The sequence below is a fragment of the Mus musculus genome, chromosome 7, assembly GCF_000001635.26.
Source record: "Mus musculus strain C57BL/6J chromosome 7, GRCm38.p6 C57BL/6J".
Classification (NCBI taxonomy): domain Eukaryota; kingdom Metazoa; phylum Chordata; class Mammalia; order Rodentia; family Muridae; genus Mus; species Mus musculus.
This window is the reverse complement of record NC_000073.6, coordinates 24610294-24628418: the sequence shown is the minus strand read 5'-3', so window position 1 is coordinate 24628418 and position 18125 is coordinate 24610294. Positions and strand designations below refer to the sequence as shown.

At 52.0% G+C, this 18125-nt stretch overlaps 1 protein-coding gene and 1 long non-coding RNA gene across 12 annotated transcripts in view; one reads left to right on the top strand and one right to left on the bottom strand.

Moving 5' to 3' along the window:
- Positions 1-8372, top strand: part of Gm26550 — an 18350-nt gene extending 9978 nt beyond the window's left edge. For 6 of the 8 annotated variants that reach the window (XR_881891.3, XR_001778063.2, XR_881887.3 and 3 more), the window contains 4 exons: positions 93-292; positions 749-943; positions 3626-4945; positions 8138-8372. This is a non-coding gene — a long non-coding RNA (predicted gene, 26550). The remainder of the gene's footprint in view (positions 1-92; positions 293-748; positions 944-3625; positions 4946-8137) is intronic. The other 2 variants (XR_001778062.2, XR_001778065.2) reach the window with 2 other exon arrangements.
- Phldb3 (pleckstrin homology like domain, family B, member 3) overlaps positions 1-18125 on the bottom strand; it is a 19004-nt gene extending 879 nt beyond the window's left edge. Inside the window, exons 1-15 of one of the 4 annotated variants that reach the window (XM_017322157.2) lie at positions 17532-18125; positions 16841-17283; positions 15740-15922; positions 15406-15543; positions 11459-11587; positions 11001-11159; positions 9168-9278; positions 8954-9037; positions 8229-8342; positions 4466-4565; positions 4234-4324; positions 4043-4130; positions 3729-3785; positions 1699-1936; positions 1059-1144 (exon numbers count right to left, since the gene is read on the bottom strand). In XM_017322157.2, the coding sequence (XP_017177646.1) occupies positions 1059-1144; positions 1699-1936; positions 3729-3785; positions 4043-4130; positions 4234-4324; positions 4466-4565; positions 8229-8342; positions 8954-9037; positions 9168-9278; positions 11001-11159; positions 11459-11587; positions 15406-15543; positions 15740-15922; positions 16841-17074 (1812 nt within the window). In that variant the 5' untranslated portion in view covers positions 17075-17283; positions 17532-18125. Of the gene's footprint in view, positions 1-1058; positions 1145-1698; positions 1937-3513; positions 3786-4042; positions 4131-4233; positions 4325-4465; positions 4566-8228; positions 8343-8953; positions 9038-9167; positions 9279-11000; positions 11160-11458; positions 11588-15405; positions 15544-15739; positions 15923-16840; positions 17284-17500 lie in introns of those variants that run through there. The other 3 variants (NM_001102613.1, XM_030242440.1, XM_030242441.1) reach the window with 3 other exon arrangements.

Sequence of the window (18125 nt, the reverse complement as noted above, 5' to 3'; positions counted from 1 at the left end):
GTTGTTACTGTTTGTTTTGTTTTGTAAGAAAAAAACTAAGACTTGAGAGTTAAAAAAAATGAGATTCCGATATGGCCTTTAAAACCCCACAGCTGGGCGTTGGAGATGGATCAGCAGCTGAGAGCGCTGGCTGCTCTTGGCGAAGACTAAGGTTCAGTTCCCAGTACCCATGTGGTGCTCACGATCATCTGTATTGCCACTTCCTGAGGACCCGATGACCTGCTCTGACCTCTGTGGGCAGACATACATCTATGCAGGCATAACATCCATGCACATGAGATGAAGTAAATCTGTAAGATGTACTTAAAACAGCTGGATGGTGATGGCACACACCTTTAGTCCTAGCACTCGGGAGGCAGAGGCAGGTAGAGCTCTGTGAGTTCGAGGCCAGCCAGGGCTACAGAGCTAGTTCCAGTACAGCCAGGGCCACACAGGGAAACCCTGACTCAAAAATAAATAAATAAATAAATAAATAAGATAAAATAGAAATGGGAAAAGGAAAAGAAAACTAACCAACCATGGTTGGTTTCTTTCCAAAGAGGGTCCTAAGTATCAGCCGCCAACATTTCTTTCGGCCCTTATGTTTTGTCTCCCTTATAACCCGGGCCTCCAGCTTGAGACGCTCCTGCCCTTGTCTCCTGAGTGCTAGACTTACAAGCATATGCTAAACCAGAATCTGACGCCACCCCACCCCCCTCCAGGGTCTCCATGGAACCCTGACCATTCTGGAACTCACTATGTTTTCCAGGTTGGCTTCACACTCGGAGATCCACCCACCCCTGCCTTCCTGGTGCTGAGGTTACAGCTGTGTGTCACTGTGCCCAGTGCACACGATGCTGCCGCTCGAACTCAGGGCTTAGTGCACGCTTGGCAAGCTCTCTACCGACTGAGTGTACAGTGCACCCCCAGGCTCTGAGCTTTAGTTATGGTCCGGTGCTGGACGGTGAGTATAGTCAGAGTGGCTTTCCCCTGGGTGACCTAGAGATAGACTAAGGCTGACTGAGGTTTGGCCATAGGCACTCAGGAGGAGGGCATCGTGGCCCTGTGTAGGGAGTCACCTTGAAGGCACAACGTAAGTGGTCATAGTACACTTCCTCGATGGCCTGGAAATAGATGACGCCTTTGAGCTTTGTCTCTTCCTTGTCTGGTGGGAAGAAAGAGAGGAAACAGATCTAGTTAGAGACTCTGTGTGTGTGTGTGTGTGTGTGTGTGTGTGTGTGTGTGTGTGTGTACTGCAGTCATTTGGCACTAGCATAGATTATGACAATGTGATAACCCCAAGGCTGGAGGGAAGTGGATGTCTATGCTAGATGTGAGACAGGTCTAGAGACTACATAAGCCTGGAGATGGGTCCAGGGAAGGAAGTCCTGGAGCACCTGGGGCCCTCTGGAAAGAAAGGATATTCTGGGCTCTGGGTGTTCAAGTGGGTGGGTCACTGTCGCACGGGTCTAGGCTCCCATCCGAAGCCAGAACTGAGCGAAACTCAACTGTGTTAGTGAGTAGAAGCTGGGGGGATTCTGGGTGGCTTAGGGAGTTGTGTTATGGGACAGAATGGCTTTAACCTAGACTCTAAAGTGTATGGAAGGGGTTGGGAGCCTAACCCCTGGTCCTAGTGGCAGCTGGGAAGTAGGGGGCAGGGGGGGGTGCGGGGGTGTGTGAATGTGTCTTGATTTTCCAACTCCTGGCCTCCCAGCTTACCGGCGTAGTAAGCCAAACGGCGCGCCTGCCGGTCAAAGCAAAACCAGCGTTTCCTCCAAGTTTTAATGCGGCCGCCCATCTTCACCAGGGGCCCACGACAGCAGCCCCCGGTCACCCGCAAGTGGGGGCAGCTTTCAGGATTGTGGCCCCAGCGTTCCAGGTGCTGTGGGAGGTCCAGGACCTGGGGACCTGGAGGGCTTGGTGGGGGTGGCGGTGGGGGCGGGGGCGGGGGCGGGGCCTGCAGAGCACAGAGAAGGGGTCATTGAGCAGAGAGGGATTGCAACCTAGACAATGAGCTCCATGCAGCCTTTGCAAAGATACTCATGAAGCCAGGTGTGTGTGGCTCACCGAGGAGGCTGAGGCAGGACTGTCATGATTTTGAGGGCTATAGACGCTGATTAAAAGCAGGGAAACAGAGAAGTGTGCGCCTGTCATCTCAGCAGGAGGAAAGTCGAGGCAGGAGGAGCTGAAGTTCAAGGTCATCCTCAGCTCCATAGTGAGTTCAAAGCCAGCCTGGGCTACAGCGAGCATGTCAAAAGCCGAACCAAAGCCAAAGACAGAGTCTCCATTTGACACAAGAGTCCCATCAGTCACAGAGTTTGTGAGGCAGGCCTGGGACAGGGAACCTTGCCCTCCTAAGTGAGCCACTTTCATGGACTGTGTCCACGGAGAGAGCCCCAGTTCCCTACAGTGAACGTGGGGTAGCTCCGCACCCTCCCCACTAGTCAGCCCTTGATCGTGGGGGCTCGAATCTCGAAGACATGCTTGTCTGTGCACAGGAGCTCGTCAGGGACACACAATGTACTCCGCAGGGGCTGCTTAATAAGTGATGTTCATGGTGCTGCATTTTTAATGAGGACAAGTTTGTGCAGAACAACCCTGAAGGGTACAACGCCCTTCCTGCTCCCTGGCTCTCTGAGGCAGGAGGGGCAGGGGTCTCTCGAAGCCCATGCTGGCTCTGTAGTGGAAGACAATCTTTGAATTTCTGATCTTCCTGCCTCTACCTCCCAAGTGCTGGGATTACAGGCATAAATCACCACAACTAGTTTATATAGTTCCGGGGATAGAACTTGGGCCTTAGTGCCACATTTCTTTTTTTTTTTTTTTTCGAGACAGGGTTTCTCTGTATAGCCCTGGCTGTCCTGGAGCTCACTTTGTAGACCAGGCTGGCCTCGAACTCAGAAATCCGCCTGCCTCTGCCTCCCGAGTGCTGGGATTAACGGCACCACGGCCGGCTCCGTGCCACATTTCTTGAGTCTTTCTATAATTAATTTTTTTTAAACTGCCACAAATGTTTACCCTTCTATAATAACAGCTGAAATAGTTACTGGCATACGGACAGGAAGAAAAAGACAGGAGGAGAAAGACTTGGGATCGTAGCTCAGGGTGCAGCTTGTGGTTAACACACAGGCTGCAAAGCAATCCAAACATACGGAATACAAGAACACAGGCATGGGGAGATGACGCAGCTGGGAAAAGGCGCTTGCCCCCAAACCTGACGGTGTGAGTTCTATCCCTGGGACCCACATAGTGGAAGTTGAGAAGTGACTTCCACAAGTCCTCTGACCTCCACATGTGCACTGAGGCGCCTGCTCACCTGCCTCACTACACACAACTTCAGTAAATAAATAATTAAAAGAAAAAAAAAAAGGATGGAACTGGAGAGATAGCGCAGCAGTTAAGAGCACTGACTGCTCTTCCAGAGGTCCTGAGTTCAATTCCCAGCAACCACATGGTGGCTCACAACCATCTGTAATGGGATCAGATGCCCTCTTCAGGTGTGTCTGAAGATACCTACAGTGTACTCATAAATAAAATAAAGACATCTTTTTTTAAAAAAAAAAGATGGAGTCAGTTACCTAAGCAAAGACCATGTACTCGGGAGTGAAACCCGAGTAAGAACAGAACCCCTGGACTTCTCTTTAAGGGTGGAGCAGGACCCTCTTGGTTGGAGGACAGGAGATGGTGGCATATAATAAAAGGCAAAAGCCAAGAGGCAAAAGCACCCAGAAGGGACAGAGGGGACTAACCGTGATGGCAGGAACGGCAGGGCCTGTGGAACTTTCTCGGCTTCTTCTCATCCCTTCCTGTGGATTCATGAGGGAGAATCAAGCAGGATCCCAACCCGTAAGACAGAGAAATGTCTGAATAAGGGGGGCTTATTCTGAATGTCTGAATAAGATAATACAGGGGTCTGAGGGAGGAGGGCTGAGTCTGGAGCCCTGGGTCTGAGGGAGGAGGCTGGGGTCTGGAGCCCTTGGTCTGAGGGAGGAAGGCTGAGTCTGTGCATGTAAAGGAGTGGGGTCAAATGCCCCTTTCTAAGGAGAAGGGCCTGCAGTCTCACCCTGTCCTTGAGCAGACGTTCCCTCTCGGCCACAGCCAGCTGCAGGAGTCGCTCCATGTGTGCGATGTCTGAACGAAGCACCGAGTGTCTAAGCGGACAAAGCAGAGAGGACGGTTACCTCGGCTGGCCTCCTCCTCCCTCTCCCCCATCCCTCTCCCTCCCCCCTGCCCCCACTCCCTCTCATGCCTCACCTATTCCCAGGGCCACAGTTGAGCAGCTGATAGAGAGGGTGTCTCCCAGGGGTCCCCACAGCTTGTGAAAGAGCCGAGGCCTCCAGAGGTCCTGAGGAAGAGGGCACGGGATGTGGGGCCAGGTGTTTCCTCCCTTGCCCCTCTGTTTCTCCAGCCAACACCCAAGCAATTTTTCCATCCTCTGCCTAGGATGGCTGAGGGCGGGGCAGGAGGGGAACAGAAGTGTCCTTACCTGTACAGTGGAGGGACAAAGGCCGGGAGGATCCCCTCTGGCTGGCCCTTTCTCCCCTCCTCCGGGGCAGGCTTCCTGTCCTCTGGAGACCAATAGACCCCTGAAAACACACACACAAACAAAGGTTGTGTTTGTAAGGTAGGCTGCCCCAGAGGTGCTTAGGATAATGGCTTCACTGACAGCTGTACGCTCTGGGGTGAGTGGGTGGAAAGGCTCCGGCTCTATCAGTCAGTTAACCCGTTAGTGCATTCGTGATCTGATGACATCACTTGGAGGCTATAAGACGAATGAACGCTGGCGACATGGCTCAGAAAGAGTTGGCATGTAAACATGAGAACCAGACATCCACCCATGCAGGAAGAGTCATCGTCCAGCAAGATGGCTCAAGCCCAGGCTGCCAAGTCTAATGCCTGAGTTCAGGCCCTGTGCAGCGGAATAAGAAGACTGGTGATTCCCACTGGCTGTTCGGTGATGTTCAGGGTATGCCTAATCATGCATTTCCACACCCTACTCGGCACCCCAGTCAATAAATAAATGTGACAAAGAAAATCGGGTGTGGTGGCCTCTGGGGAGGCACAAACAGATGGATACCTGGATATTACTGGCCTAGCCTGATCTGTAAACCTCAGAACCCAGTGAGAGACCCCACGGGGGAGGCGGCTGGAGAGATGGGTCAGAAGCTAAAAGCACTTACTGTTCATGCGAACAACCCAAGTTTAGTTCCGAGCATTCATGTCTGGCAGCTCACAACCACCAGTAACTCCACTTTCAGGGGATCAAACGCCCTCTTCTGGTCTCTGTATGTACTGCACTCATGTGCACATACCCACCCAGGCACAGACACACACACACACTTAGGGGTCAGGGGCACTGAGTGATGGCTAGGAACGCATACAGCAGTTCTAGAGGCCCAAAACTCTCCAAGTAGATCAGGATAGCCTCAAACTCACAGACATCCACCTGCTTGTCTCTGGAGTGCTGGGATAAAAGGTGTGGTGGTAACACCACACCTGGCTAGAAATAAATCTTTAAAATCAATCAAGCTCCCCAGGAGCCAGAGCAGAGTTAACTCTGGCATCCACATGGGTGAGGGCATACATAAACAGGAACACACATACCAACAAGAGGTGGGGGTTTCTCTGTAGAAGTAGGTTTCTTGGGGCATCTCCTGAGCAGGTTTTTCTCTCTCTGTCTGTCTCTGTCTCTGTCTCTGTCTCTCTCTCTCTCTCTCTCACACACACACACACACACACACTTGTGCTCTCTGCTCCTGGTTGGCACTAGTGAGCAGCCCCTGCTCTGTCAGGCCCTTCTACCATAATGCTGTGCTTCGGCTCACTGCAGACTCAGCGTACATAGAGACCCATGCACATGTGGATGCCAGAGGTCACAGAGCACTGCCTAGGAAAGCCACCAGCTAACTGTTCCATCTCAGGGCACTGAGGCCCTAACTTTAACTCCCAGAATCAGAGAAAGTAAAAAAGTTTAAAGGACTGGGGATGTTTCTCAGTAGAGTGCTGGCCCAACAAAGGCCTGGGTTTGACCCCCCAGCATCACATATAATTGAGCATGGTGGTACACGACGCTGATCCTAGCACTCAGGAGCATTTCAGTATGGTTGCGGCTAACCTGGGCTATATGAGAGCCTGCATAAAAAAAAATCTTTAAGTGACCAATATTTTTAAAAAGTTTATTATCTACTCAATTTCATACAGCTGGCCATGGCTCTGTATCCCCAGACCCAATACACAGTGGACAGAAACTGCCAAAACAAGACAGCATGCTGGCTACTGGCAGAACATGACCTCCCACTGGAGACTAGGAGTCATCTAGAGGGCTGGAGAGATGGAGCAGCGGTTAAAAGCACTCGCTGCTCTTCCAAAGGTCCTGAGTTCAATTCCCAGCAACCACATGATGGCTCACAACCATCCATAATGGGATCTGATGCCTTCTTCTGGCCTGCAGGTGTACATGCAGATAGAGCTTTCATATGCATAAAATAAATAAATACAATATGCTGAGTTCCTTTTTTAAAAAAGAGCTATCTAGAGATTATTTGCTTTTTTAATTTTAGTTTTTATTTATTTATTTACGTATCCATTCAGAGATAGGATCTTGTTGTGTAGCCTAGGCTGGCCCTAAATTTTGCTGTAGCTTAGGCTAGCCTCAAATTCACAATCCTTCCTCCACTTCTTATGTGCTGGAGTTACAAGAGCCTGTTACCTCCCCTGGCTTTAGTTTTATTATTATGAGACAGCATCTCTCTATGTAGCCAAGGCTGGCCTGGGTCTCCCTCCTTCCTTTGCCTCCTGAGTGCTGGGATCACAAGCATGCACCACTAAACACACATGAAAGATGTTTTCCAATATATGGGAGGATGTGCAAACAGGACAGAAGCCTGGGATACAGAGTGAGACCCTCACAAATAAAGAGCTGGAGAGATGGCTCAGCAGTTAAGAGCACTGGCTGCTCTTCCAGAGGACCCAGGTTCAATTCTCAGCACCCACACAGTGGCTCACAGCCATCTACGATTCCAGTTCTAGGGGATATGCCTCCCTCTTCTGGCTATCACAGGTACTGCATGTATGTACAGCACACAAACACAGGCAGAACACTCATACACATAAAATGAGATAAACCAGTCTAAAATAAAACCTAAGCCACTTTGACTGTTATGGGAAAATACTCGAGATACAGGCATAGACAAGAACTTTCTGAAAAGAGTTCAAACAGTACTGGGAATAATTCTGAGGACCGAGAAACAGGGTTTTGTAGAACTAAAAAGCCTTTGTACAGCAGGCAAGAACGGCAAAGTGAAGAGGCAGCCACAGAACAGGGGCTATGGCTCCAGCAGCACTTCAGATGGACTCTGTCTAGACGCTACAGGCCAAGTGCACGCGCGCGCACGTGTGCACACACACACACACACACACACACACACGGGGTTGACAGGAATGAGCAGAGCCAACCGGAGAGAGCAGAGGTCCTAAATTGAATTCCCAACAACCACATGAAGGCTCACAACCATCTGTACAGCTACCGTGTTCTCATATACATAAAATAAATAAAATTTTAAAATAAGAACACACACCAAGGAAACCCAATTCTGCCAAATAAGAAGAGTTGAATGAACAAGTCACCGTTCTCAAAAGGGAGGACAAATCGCCAACAAACATTGTTTAAAGTGATTGGCAGGGCTGGAGAGATGTTTTAGTGGTTAAGAGCACTGGCTGCTCTTCCATAGGTCCTGGGTTTGAGGTTTGATCCTCAGCACCCACATGGGGGCTCACAACCCTCTGTAACTCCAGTTCTAGGAGATTTGATGCCCTCTTTCAGACTCTGAGGCCACCAGACACGCATGTGTATGTATGTGTTATATATATATATATATGTATATATATATATATGTGTGTGTGTGTGTGTGTATGTATATATATATATATATAAGAAACTGAGGTGGAATGCTGGATCGGGAGGGGTAGAGAGAGAAGACCTCATTAAAGTAGCTTGTTGGTTACTCTTAAATTTCACTCTTCAGTTACAGGATCCCATCTTGCATGGGAGATGTAGTGTTATGAAAAAAATATTAATAATAAGAATAAATTCGAGTCATCTAATCTAATATCTTGTAAGCAAGTTTCCCCATCCATCCTTCCATCCCCTCATCCCTAGGCAGAGAGTAGCAGTGAAGGCTCCTGATGGACCGCTGCTGCCAGCCCCGCCCTCCCCAGTGTGCACATGCGCAAACAGAGAGGGGCAGTACCTGCAGGGAGCTGTGCACCGAGAAGAGGCAAGAAGAGGTGGAGCTGGCCGCAGCATGCGCAGTGGGGTCCTGCAGCACCAGCAGCTGACGGTCCGTCTTCTGTGTGAACAGCAACTAGAAAGAGAGCAACGGTTATGGGAAAGTCGGGGCTAGGGTTGGGGCAGGGGGTGGGGTGGGGTTATGGGGGGACTAGAGAGGTGGCTGAGTGGTTAAAAGCACCAGCAGCTCTTCCAGAGGACCCAGGTTTGATTCTCAGCAACCCATATGGAGGCTCACAACCATCTGTAACTCCAGGCCCAGGGGATCCAGTGCCCTGCCCTCTTCTGGCCTCTTTGAGTACTGGGCATGCATGTGGTACATAGACATACATGCAGACAGATCACACATGTGCGTACATTAGGGGCTTGGTTTCAGGACACACACAGCACTGACAGTTACAAATGCTCTAGCACCAGACTGCCAGCGCCAGTCCACTTCTTAGATGGAAAAGGAAAGGTCTAATCACAAGAGAGCCAGAAAACAGTCCTCACGGCTCAGTCTCCCAGCCCGAGCCATCCTTGTTCTGAGGTCTAAGGGAGGGTCTGAGAAAAAAGAGCTGGCCTAGACTTAAGTCTGAGGGGGGAGGGGCCAGAAGCTCACACTCCTGATTCCTGAAGGTGTGAGGGGCTGGGACCCAGGTGCCCGGTCTGAAGGAGGAGGACCAGAAGGGACAGGAAATCCCCTACCTTGGTGAGTGCTTGGTCGGGCTCAGAGAAGTCCCCACCACATGTTCCCTGCAGGCAATTGAGCTCGAACAGCCGGCTCCGTTCCTAGGAAAAGGAGAAGGAGGGGTCTTGGCGAACACAGGCAGAAGGGCCACACCCATAGAACATCTGACTTTGGGGACTATCTGGGCACAGGGAGCTGGGAGGCGAGGAGGTGGGGCAGGGAGAAACGCACCTGTGTAAGAGCCTGAACAGCTTCCTCCTTCTTCCTGCTCAGCCCCCAGCTCTCAGCAGCCATCTGCTCCCCCAGAGACCTGAGCTGCTCCTCCAAGACCTGGATGCGGCGCTGCAGAGGACCCCCATTCTGGTCATTCATTTGTCTGCCCAGGACTCCAGGCTACTCTCCATGGTGCCCTGTCTCCCCACCCCCACCCGGATACCTCAGGCACTGGGGAGGGAGAGCTGTCACTAAGCCCCCTGGGAGTTCTTTTTTTTTTTTGGAGACCAGGGCCCAGAAGGCATCTAGGGTTGAAGACAAATGCCAAAGGAGACCCAGAAACTCATTAAGATCAGAGAGAGGGGCGCAGAAGCTAAGAGTGTCTTGCAGAGGACCCAAGTTCAGTTCCCAGCACCCACAAGAGGCGACTACTCAGCTCCAAGGAATCTGACGCTCTCTTATGGCCTCCATGGGCTCCTGCATACACACACACACACACACACACACACACACACACACACACACACTTACTTGCATACAGCCTCATACACATATAATTAAAGTAAATTAATAAAAATAAACCTTAAGTCGGGAGTGGTGGCATATGCCTTTGATTCCAGCATGTGGGAGGCAGAGGCAGGCAGATCTGCCCTGGTCTACAGAGTGAGTACAGAATAGCCAGGGCTACAAAGAGAAATGCTGTCTCAAAACAAAACCAAAACCAAAAACAAAACAAAAAACCCCGTAATCACCGGGCATGGTGGCGCACGCCTTTAATCCCAGCACTCAGGAGGCAGAGGCAGGCGGATTTCTGAGTTCGAGGCCAGCCTGGTCTACAGAGTGAGTTCCAGGACAGCCAGGGAACCCTGTCTCGAACCACCCCTCCCCCAAAAAAACCAACCGTAATCATCATCATCATAACTTAAAGAACAGAGAAAGGGGAGCCATAACTGTAATTATAACACCCAAGAGCCTGAGGCAGAATTGTCTCAGATATGAGGCCAGCCTGGGCTTCATAGTGAGTCCTAGGCCAGCCTTGGCTACAGAGTCCCTATCTCAAAATCCAAAGGGCCTGGGGATGTGGCATAGTTGGCAGAGTGCTTGCCTGAAAGGCTCGAAGTCTTGGGTTCCACCCTCAGCAAAAACTGGGTGTAGTGGAGCACATCTGCAGTCCCAGCACTCAGAAGGCTGAGGCAGGAGGATTACAAGTTTAGAGTCATCCTCAGCTACACAGCTGGTTCTAGGCAGCCTGGGCCCCACGCAGACAGAAACCAACGGAAGGAAAAGAGAAAGGACGACTATCTGCCGGAAGAGGTGTGGGAGGGAGACCCCAGTCAGAACTGTTTAACCACAAATGGGAAGCTGAGCCGTATAGCTAAGCTTGTCCCCACAGGACAAGGCCAAACTCTGAACATAAAACTGATAGAATGAATGAATGGGTGGCTGGGGCTAGCGAGAGGGCTCAGAAGGTAAAGGGGCTTGCTGCCACACCTCACGACATGAATTCAATCCCAGGGAATAAAGTGGAAGAATAGACTCCCGCTCTCTGACTTCTATGAATACAGTGGCACGCACGCACGCACGCTCTAACACATGAATGAATAAATAAATAAATAAATAAATAAATAAATAAATAAATAGAAAAGTAAAAAAAAAAAGTGGGAAAGATGATGTGAGCACCTCGGCCCTCGCCATCCTCAGTTACAGCATAAGAGAAAGCAGTAGGATGCACCTCAGATCCTACCGGAAGGAGTTGGTGGCTCACAGATGGCTATCACCACGTCTGACACAGTGATTGTCTCAGAACCATCACGGCAATGGGGGAGAGGCAGACTGGTCTGGAGAACTCACCCTGTGCTGGGCCACACTGGACTGAAGTTCCCGGACCTTGGAGTCTGGAGCTGGGACGGCAGGGCTTTCCCGTTCCTCCTCCACACGGCTCTCCCGCTCCAGCTGCTGGAACTCCAGATCCTCATAGGTGCGTTGGGCTGCATCCAGCTGCTCTCTGATCTGAGGGTGGGGACACAAGGGACTGGAGACTGGATCCCTAACCCTGAGGAAGGAGTGAGCTGGTGGGCTTTAGCCAGGCCCCTCGATCTAAGGGGGAAGACAGGTCAGGGCCTCTGGGTCAGAAGAAGGGCTGAGGCCTGGACTCATGGACCCAAGGGAGGAGGGCTGGGGCCTAGACTCTTTTGGGGTGGGGGGGCTAGACTCTTAGGTTTGAGGGAAGAGATCTGGGCCAAAACTTTTGGGTCCTACTGGAAGGCAGACATGGAATCCATTTCTAAGCAGGTCCAAAGAGCCCTCACCTCTTGTACCCCTTGTGAGAGCCGCTCTCTCTGGTCCTCTGGCTGTGAATCAAGCTGTCCTTGTGCCTCCCTAAGTCTCTGGCGGAGACTCTCCACATGATCCCGCTCCTGGCTCAGCTGCCTCTGCTCCTGAGAAGACAAGCAGGCTGTGGACTCAGGCAAGGAAGCACCCCAACCATGTTGGGGTGTCTGCTCCTCACGCAGGACCCCCAGATATGCTTTATGGCCCTGCCCCAGAGGAGTTACCAAGGACACAGTGTAAGAAAGCAGAGACAGCCAGAGAAGGTGGCATATGCCTATAAACCCAGCACTTGACAGGTGGAGACAGGAGAATGGCAAGTTCAAAGCTAGCCTGGGTCATAGAGCCAGACCTTACAAAGGAAGTAAGGGTGGGAGGTAAGAAGGGAGGGAGGAAGCGAATAGAAGAAGGAAGGAGAGGCCAGGGGGTTGAGAGGAGAGAGGGACAACAGGAGGGACAAATGAAGGCAGAAGTGTAAAAACACAGTCATGCTGTGTGAAAATGGAGAGCTAAGGTAGGCCAGCCTCAGGCTCTGCCCTCCAGCAGAGCACAAAGCTGTTTCATCTGGGCACTGTGAGGCACTGAGACAGACCACACGGGAACCTGCAGCATGGACTCCATTTTGTCCCTGCTCTTTATTATTATTGTTGATTCATTTAGGCTTTTTGCAGCCTAGTGGACTGAATCGTATGTATGATATACCCATGCTGCGCTGCAAGCCACACCCCAGCCCCTCACTGGGGAATTCTAGGCAGGGGCTCTACCACTGATCCACACCCCCAGCCCCTCACTGGGGGATTCTAAGCAGGGGCTCTACCACTGAGCCACGCCCCAGCCCCTCACTGGGGGATTCTAGGCAGGGGCTCTACCACTGAGCCACGCCCCCAGCCCCTCACTGGGGGATTCTAGGCAGGGGCTCTACCACTGAGCCACGCCCCAGCCCCTCACTGGGGGATTCTAGGCAGGGGCTCTACCACTGAGCCACGCCCCCAGCCCCTCATTGGGGGATTCTAGGCAAGGGACTCTACCACTGAGCCACGCCCCCAGCCCCTCACTGGGAGATTCTAGGTAGGGGCTCTACCACTGAACCACGCCCCAGCCTGTCACTGGGGGATTCTAGGCAGGGGCTCTCCCACTGAGCCACACCCCCAGACCAGGTGTATCTCATGCAACAGTCAGGGGTGACATGTCGTATGTATAGTTCATATTTGGTTTGGTCAAATGCTAACACTGGGGTTAAATGTGAAGTTATGGAAATACGAACAGATCTCCATGTTCAGGACTTTCAGCAATAAAGGTGCAAGACTAAGCCAAGCCTGGGAAGTGTGACTGGAAAAGAAATAAGGAGAGAAGACAGGAAGGAGGGAGCATGGCGAGTGTTGGTCTCAAAGGGGGGGGGGGGAGGGGCATGCAGGGCCAGGGGCAGGATTATAGTCTGGTGCTAGGAGGGACACCAAGATCACACTGTGGAGAAGAGGGGTTTCCAGGATGGTAGGTAAGGGGCAACGTAGACTGAGGGAAAACAGCTGGACCTGAGGTCTCAGGGAGGAAAGGCTGGTCCTGGGCCCATGGGTCTGAGGGAGAAGGGCTGGGGCCAGAATCCCGGAGTACAGGGAGGAAAGCTGGGGACTGGAGCCCTAGGTATGAGGCAGGTACGGCTCAGGGCTCAGATTTCTGGGTCTGGGGGAAAAAAAATGACTAGAGCCCAGAATCATAAACAAACAGAACTAGACCTCAAGAGAAATCAGGGCTCGGGGTGATGAGACGCAGCTCCTAGACAGACAGACAGACAGACAGAAACACAGCTGACAATGACTTTTTCAGACCGATCCAAGCCGTGACCTGGAGGGATGTCAACATGGTTAGATAAGAGAGTCTTAAGATCAGAGTGACTCATTGAGGTCTGAACTCTCAGAGCTGACTGACGTCCCTCAGACACAGTGGGAAAGCATTAGAGCACGCTGTAACCTCTACAGCCAAGCGACCACGTGCTCCCAGAAAACAGAGGGGCACTGACTGGCCCCACAGGCACAAGGTCAGCCACATCCTGGCTACAAACTGAAGAGTCAGACCCTTGCCGAGCGTCGTCACGCAAGCTTGCAATTCCAGGGCTTGGGCGGTGAAGGCCAAGGGGCCAGGAGTTCAAAATCATCCTCAGACACAAGTCCAGCCTCAGTATGGGCTACAGACCCTGAACAGGGTGGAGGAGGACGAGGAGGGCTGAGATGGGAGGCAGCACCAGCTGCTTTTGCTATAGGATAACACATACATAATTCAGCTGGGCCTAGCGCTGCCTGAAATCCCAGGACTTGGGAAAGGAATGCAGGAAAAAAAAAAAAAAAAAAAACCAGGTGTTCAGGGTCATCCTCAGCTGCATACAGAGTTCAAGGCCAGCCAAGGCTATCTGAGATACTACCTCAAAAAACAAAACACTGGGCAGGTTAAGAGTGTGCACTGCTGCGCTTGCAAAGGAGCTGAGCTTGCTTCTAGCAGCCATGACAGGCAACAGACAACCTCCAGCCTCGGGGGTTCTGAATTCTCCTTCTTCGGGGATCAAAGACCACTCACATGAATGTTACAAATACACACACACACCAAATAAACAAATAAATAATAAATCTTTTTTTAAAGGCCTTAAGATGCCAGGCAGTGGTGGCACACGCCTTTAATCCCAGCACTTGGGAGGCAGAGGTAGGCGGATTTCTCTGTGTTCAAGGCCAATCTGGTCTACAAAGTGGAAAGCCAGAGCTACACAGAGAAACCCTGCCTCAAAAAACAAAACAAAACAAAACAAAAACAAAAACAAAAACAAAAAAAAAAACAAACCAAGAAAACAGAACAACAACAACAAAGTTCTTAAGAGGCAGAAGGGCTGGTGAGATGGCTCAGTGGGTAAGAGCACCCGACTGCTCTTCCAAAGGTCCAGAGTTCAAATCCCAGCAACCACATGGTGGCTCACAACCATCCACAACAAGATCCTCTTCTGGAGTGTCTGAGGACAGCTACAGTGTACTTACATATATTAATAAATAAATCTTTAAAAAAAAAAAAAGAGGCAGAAGCAGGTGAATCCAATGGTTTGAGTCTAGCCTGGTCTATATAGTAAGTTCCAGGCCAGCCAGGGCTACATAGTAAGACACCAGCTCGGAAACACAAAACAACCATAAAATATCACCCAGAAGACCTAGTTTCTTCAACAAGCAATAAGCAAACAGACAAGTAGGGGAGGCCCACTAGGTCCATTAGAGACAAAACAATTGAGATGACCAATTACAACAAGCCAGCCCTGTGCACACCTGTAACCCCAGCCCTCAAGAGGCTGAGACAAGAGAATCATGGGTTCTAGGCCAGTCAGGGCTACTTAGGGAAACCAAGTCTCAAATAAAACACACACACACAAGAAAGTTCTCATTTTTCTGTGGTACCTGCTAAAACATATACAGGTAATATGGCTTCTACAAGGAGCATTTAAAACTTGGAACAAGGTGAGGACGTGGCTCAGTGGCAGATCCTCTTGCCTTTGTCTAGAATCCCCCAGTGAGGGCCTGGGGGCGTGGCTCAGCCTTGCAGGGTTGATTTAGATTCTTAGTATCCAGGGATATGGAGACAGGGAAGAACTGGGTGAGATGAAAGGATAGTAAAGGAATCGCTACTAAAGCTGGGGAGCATAGGACACCAGCCCAACTGAGTATTCAGTTTTTACGGGTTTGAAATGTTTCCTACTACACCATTAAACTGTGAAATTATAGGGACAGCCAAGAAAGAGACCTCAGTAGCCAGGCATCCAAATCAGGCCTGGGAAAGAGGAGGAAAATGAGGAACAGGAACCCAATCTCTTTGAAGAACAAGGACAACTATTAGGTCCGACCAGAGGGTGTTCCAGCCCGGAAGAAAGGAACATGAGGATGGAGTCGCTGGTCACACCAACCTGCTCCCGCTGTTCTTGGCTGCTCGGCTGGGTCTCCACCCGCTGGCCCAGCAGCTCCCGCAGCTGCTCCTCCTCCCGGCGAGCGGCCACTCGTTCCCCGGCCAGCTCACCCCGGAGCAGGGCCACCTCCACCTCCATCTGCGAAAAAACAAGGCGAGAATTTGGGTGCAGCAGCCAGTGGAGGAAGGGGCTGGGAGATGGGAAGTCTGGAAAAGGCCTCGGGCCTTGAACACCTGCTGCTTATCAAAAAGGATCCTAAAGTTTAGAATGGACTCGGTGTCTTGGCTCGCAGGTTCCCTCACGGGTTGATTTCCCAAGATCTCCCCATCCTCACCTCGATCCTCAGTTCCTTCTTCTGGCGCTGTAACTCCTTCACCCGCTGCTCCATCAGAGCCACGCGAGTCAGTGCCTCCAGCTGCTGTCCTCGCAGCCGCCGCGCTGCCCCCCGCAGCTCTTCCCCAGAAGGGAGGCATGGGGAAGGTGTGGCTGGAATCTGCGCGGCAGGCGTAGCCTCGGGCTGAAATTAGAGAGGGTGTGATGAGAACAAGTCTCGCCCCCCTCAAGTCACCAAACAGGTCTGGTCCCACCCCAGTAGTGCCTCTGGGGGTCATGAGCTGCCAAGTTCAACTACTTCCTTTCGGGTCCGAATGGAAGACCGTGAAGCGGGGAAGCCGGCAGGTTCTGAACCCATCATACAAAGCCACTATGCTCTGAAGCTGAACTAGCAGAGCTTGCTTCCTTTTCTTTCCTTCCTTCCTTCCTTCCTTTCTTTTTTCTTTCTTCCTCATTTCTTCCCTCCTTTCCTTTTCTTCTTTTCCTTTTTCCTTTCTCCCTTCTCTCTCCTTTTCTTTTTTCTTCCTCCATTTCTTCCTCTATTCTTTCTTTTTTTTTCTTCCTTCCTTCCTTCCTTTCCTTCTTTCTTTTTTGTACCTGAATGCTAGTGGAAATCAGAAGATTCTTGCCTTACATCAATGAGGGTTCTGGGGATCGAACCCAGGTCGTCAGATTTGACAGCAAGTGTCTTTGTACACGATGAGCTCATCTGTCCCTGAGTCTCAACCTCTTGGGATCTCTTTCTCAGAGTCCCTGGATCGCTCTTCTTCCCCCCACCCCCACCCCCGTCCCTCTCTCTGACTTAGACTCTTCTATGTTGGCATTTCTTTTTGTTTCTCTTCTGGGTCTGTGTGTCTTCCCTGTGTCTCTCTTTTAGGTCTATGTCTCACTCCCTGTGTCTCTGTCGTATCTAGTTTCTATGTTTCTACCCGAGTCTCTCTGGCTTCAAATCCAACTTTGTCTAACAGGGTGTTTCTGCCTGTCTATGGGTACTCTCCTTGACTCTGGGTCTCTGTCTAGTCTCTCTCTTTATGTTCTTCTGTGTCGTCTTGGGTGTCTGTCTGTCCGTCTGGACAGCCCCCCCGGGGGGATGATCCCTCACCTCTTCGCGGCAGCTCTCGGTGCTGCTACCTTCTTCCACTTCTTCCTCTTCCTCGGCCTGCCGCCCAGCTCCGGGGCAACTTGGAAGCTCCGCTGGGACTTCGGGCTCCTTGTGCTCTTTGGGATCCTCGGGGTGCCCCTGAGGCTGCACAGCCCCTTGAGGCTGGACCTCGACGGCGCATTCCGAAACCTTTGGAGACGAGGAGCCCTCCTCTAGGGTGCTGGGTGTCCCCATGGCCGCTTCGGATTCCTGTGGTGTGGGCGTGGTCAGTTTCAGAGGCGTGGTCTGATGTTTGTGGGCGTGGTCTAGAGCGCGTTGAGCTTGCCCAGAGGGCGGAACCTAAAGGTTCAGAGACCAGCTCTGAACATTCCGCGGGCGTAGATTTCCTGGGGACCCGCTCGCGACTGGGGAGAGGCTGTCGGCTCCGAAGGTGACACACACACCTAGAGGTGGGAAGAGAATTTGAGTCCGGGGTCCTAACGCTCCCCGTGCTGGGGCGTCGCACGCTGAGCCTTCCCTTTGCTCCATGTGTCATCCCTGAGCCCCTTCTGCAGCCCTCTCCAGTTTCCCGGATTGCCTCCAAGAGATTCCATCTCCTCTACCCTCTCGGGACTAGCCCGGCTCTCCTCCTTGGAGCTCCACAGTTGGGTCCCGAACCACCTGTAAGGAATCAGCGTCCGAGGCTCCTCACCCCAAGATCCAGAACTCGGGGCTGGCAATGTCTACCTCTCCGGATATGCCTGGGGCCCCAACGCCTCCGTTCCTTCCCGGGAGGAGGTCCTCGTAGGTCGTCAACCTTCTTTCTGGCTCTGCACTGGGCACTGCCGCTCCTGCGGCTAAACAGGTGGCTGGAAGGAGGGAGGAGAGAGAGGCCGCCCCGTCCCCCTCCCCAGCAGCCCGGAAGTGGAGGGGGGGACAACAGGTCCGACAGCTCTCCTGGGAGGAGGGAGCCAGCAGCCTGCCCCGCCCGCAGCCCAGGCACCCAGCCATCCCGGCCCCTCCAGCCCCACCCAGAGAGAGCCCAGCGCCCAGACCTCCCACTCAGCCTCCGGTGCCCCTGGAGGGCCGGGCTTCTTAGCCACCTGCATACAGCAGCCTCCCTAAGGCCGAAGCCTAGGAAATCCTCAAAGGAAGATAGGAATGAAGATGGGGGCCTCTCCCCTCTAATAAGCCCTTTGGAAGGGCCCTGACCGGTTTAGGGAGCCGGACAAGGGGAGGGGGTATCCCGGGCTGAGTCAGCGATCTGCCCAGAGACAGAGTGTGCCCCACGCGCACACAGTTTACT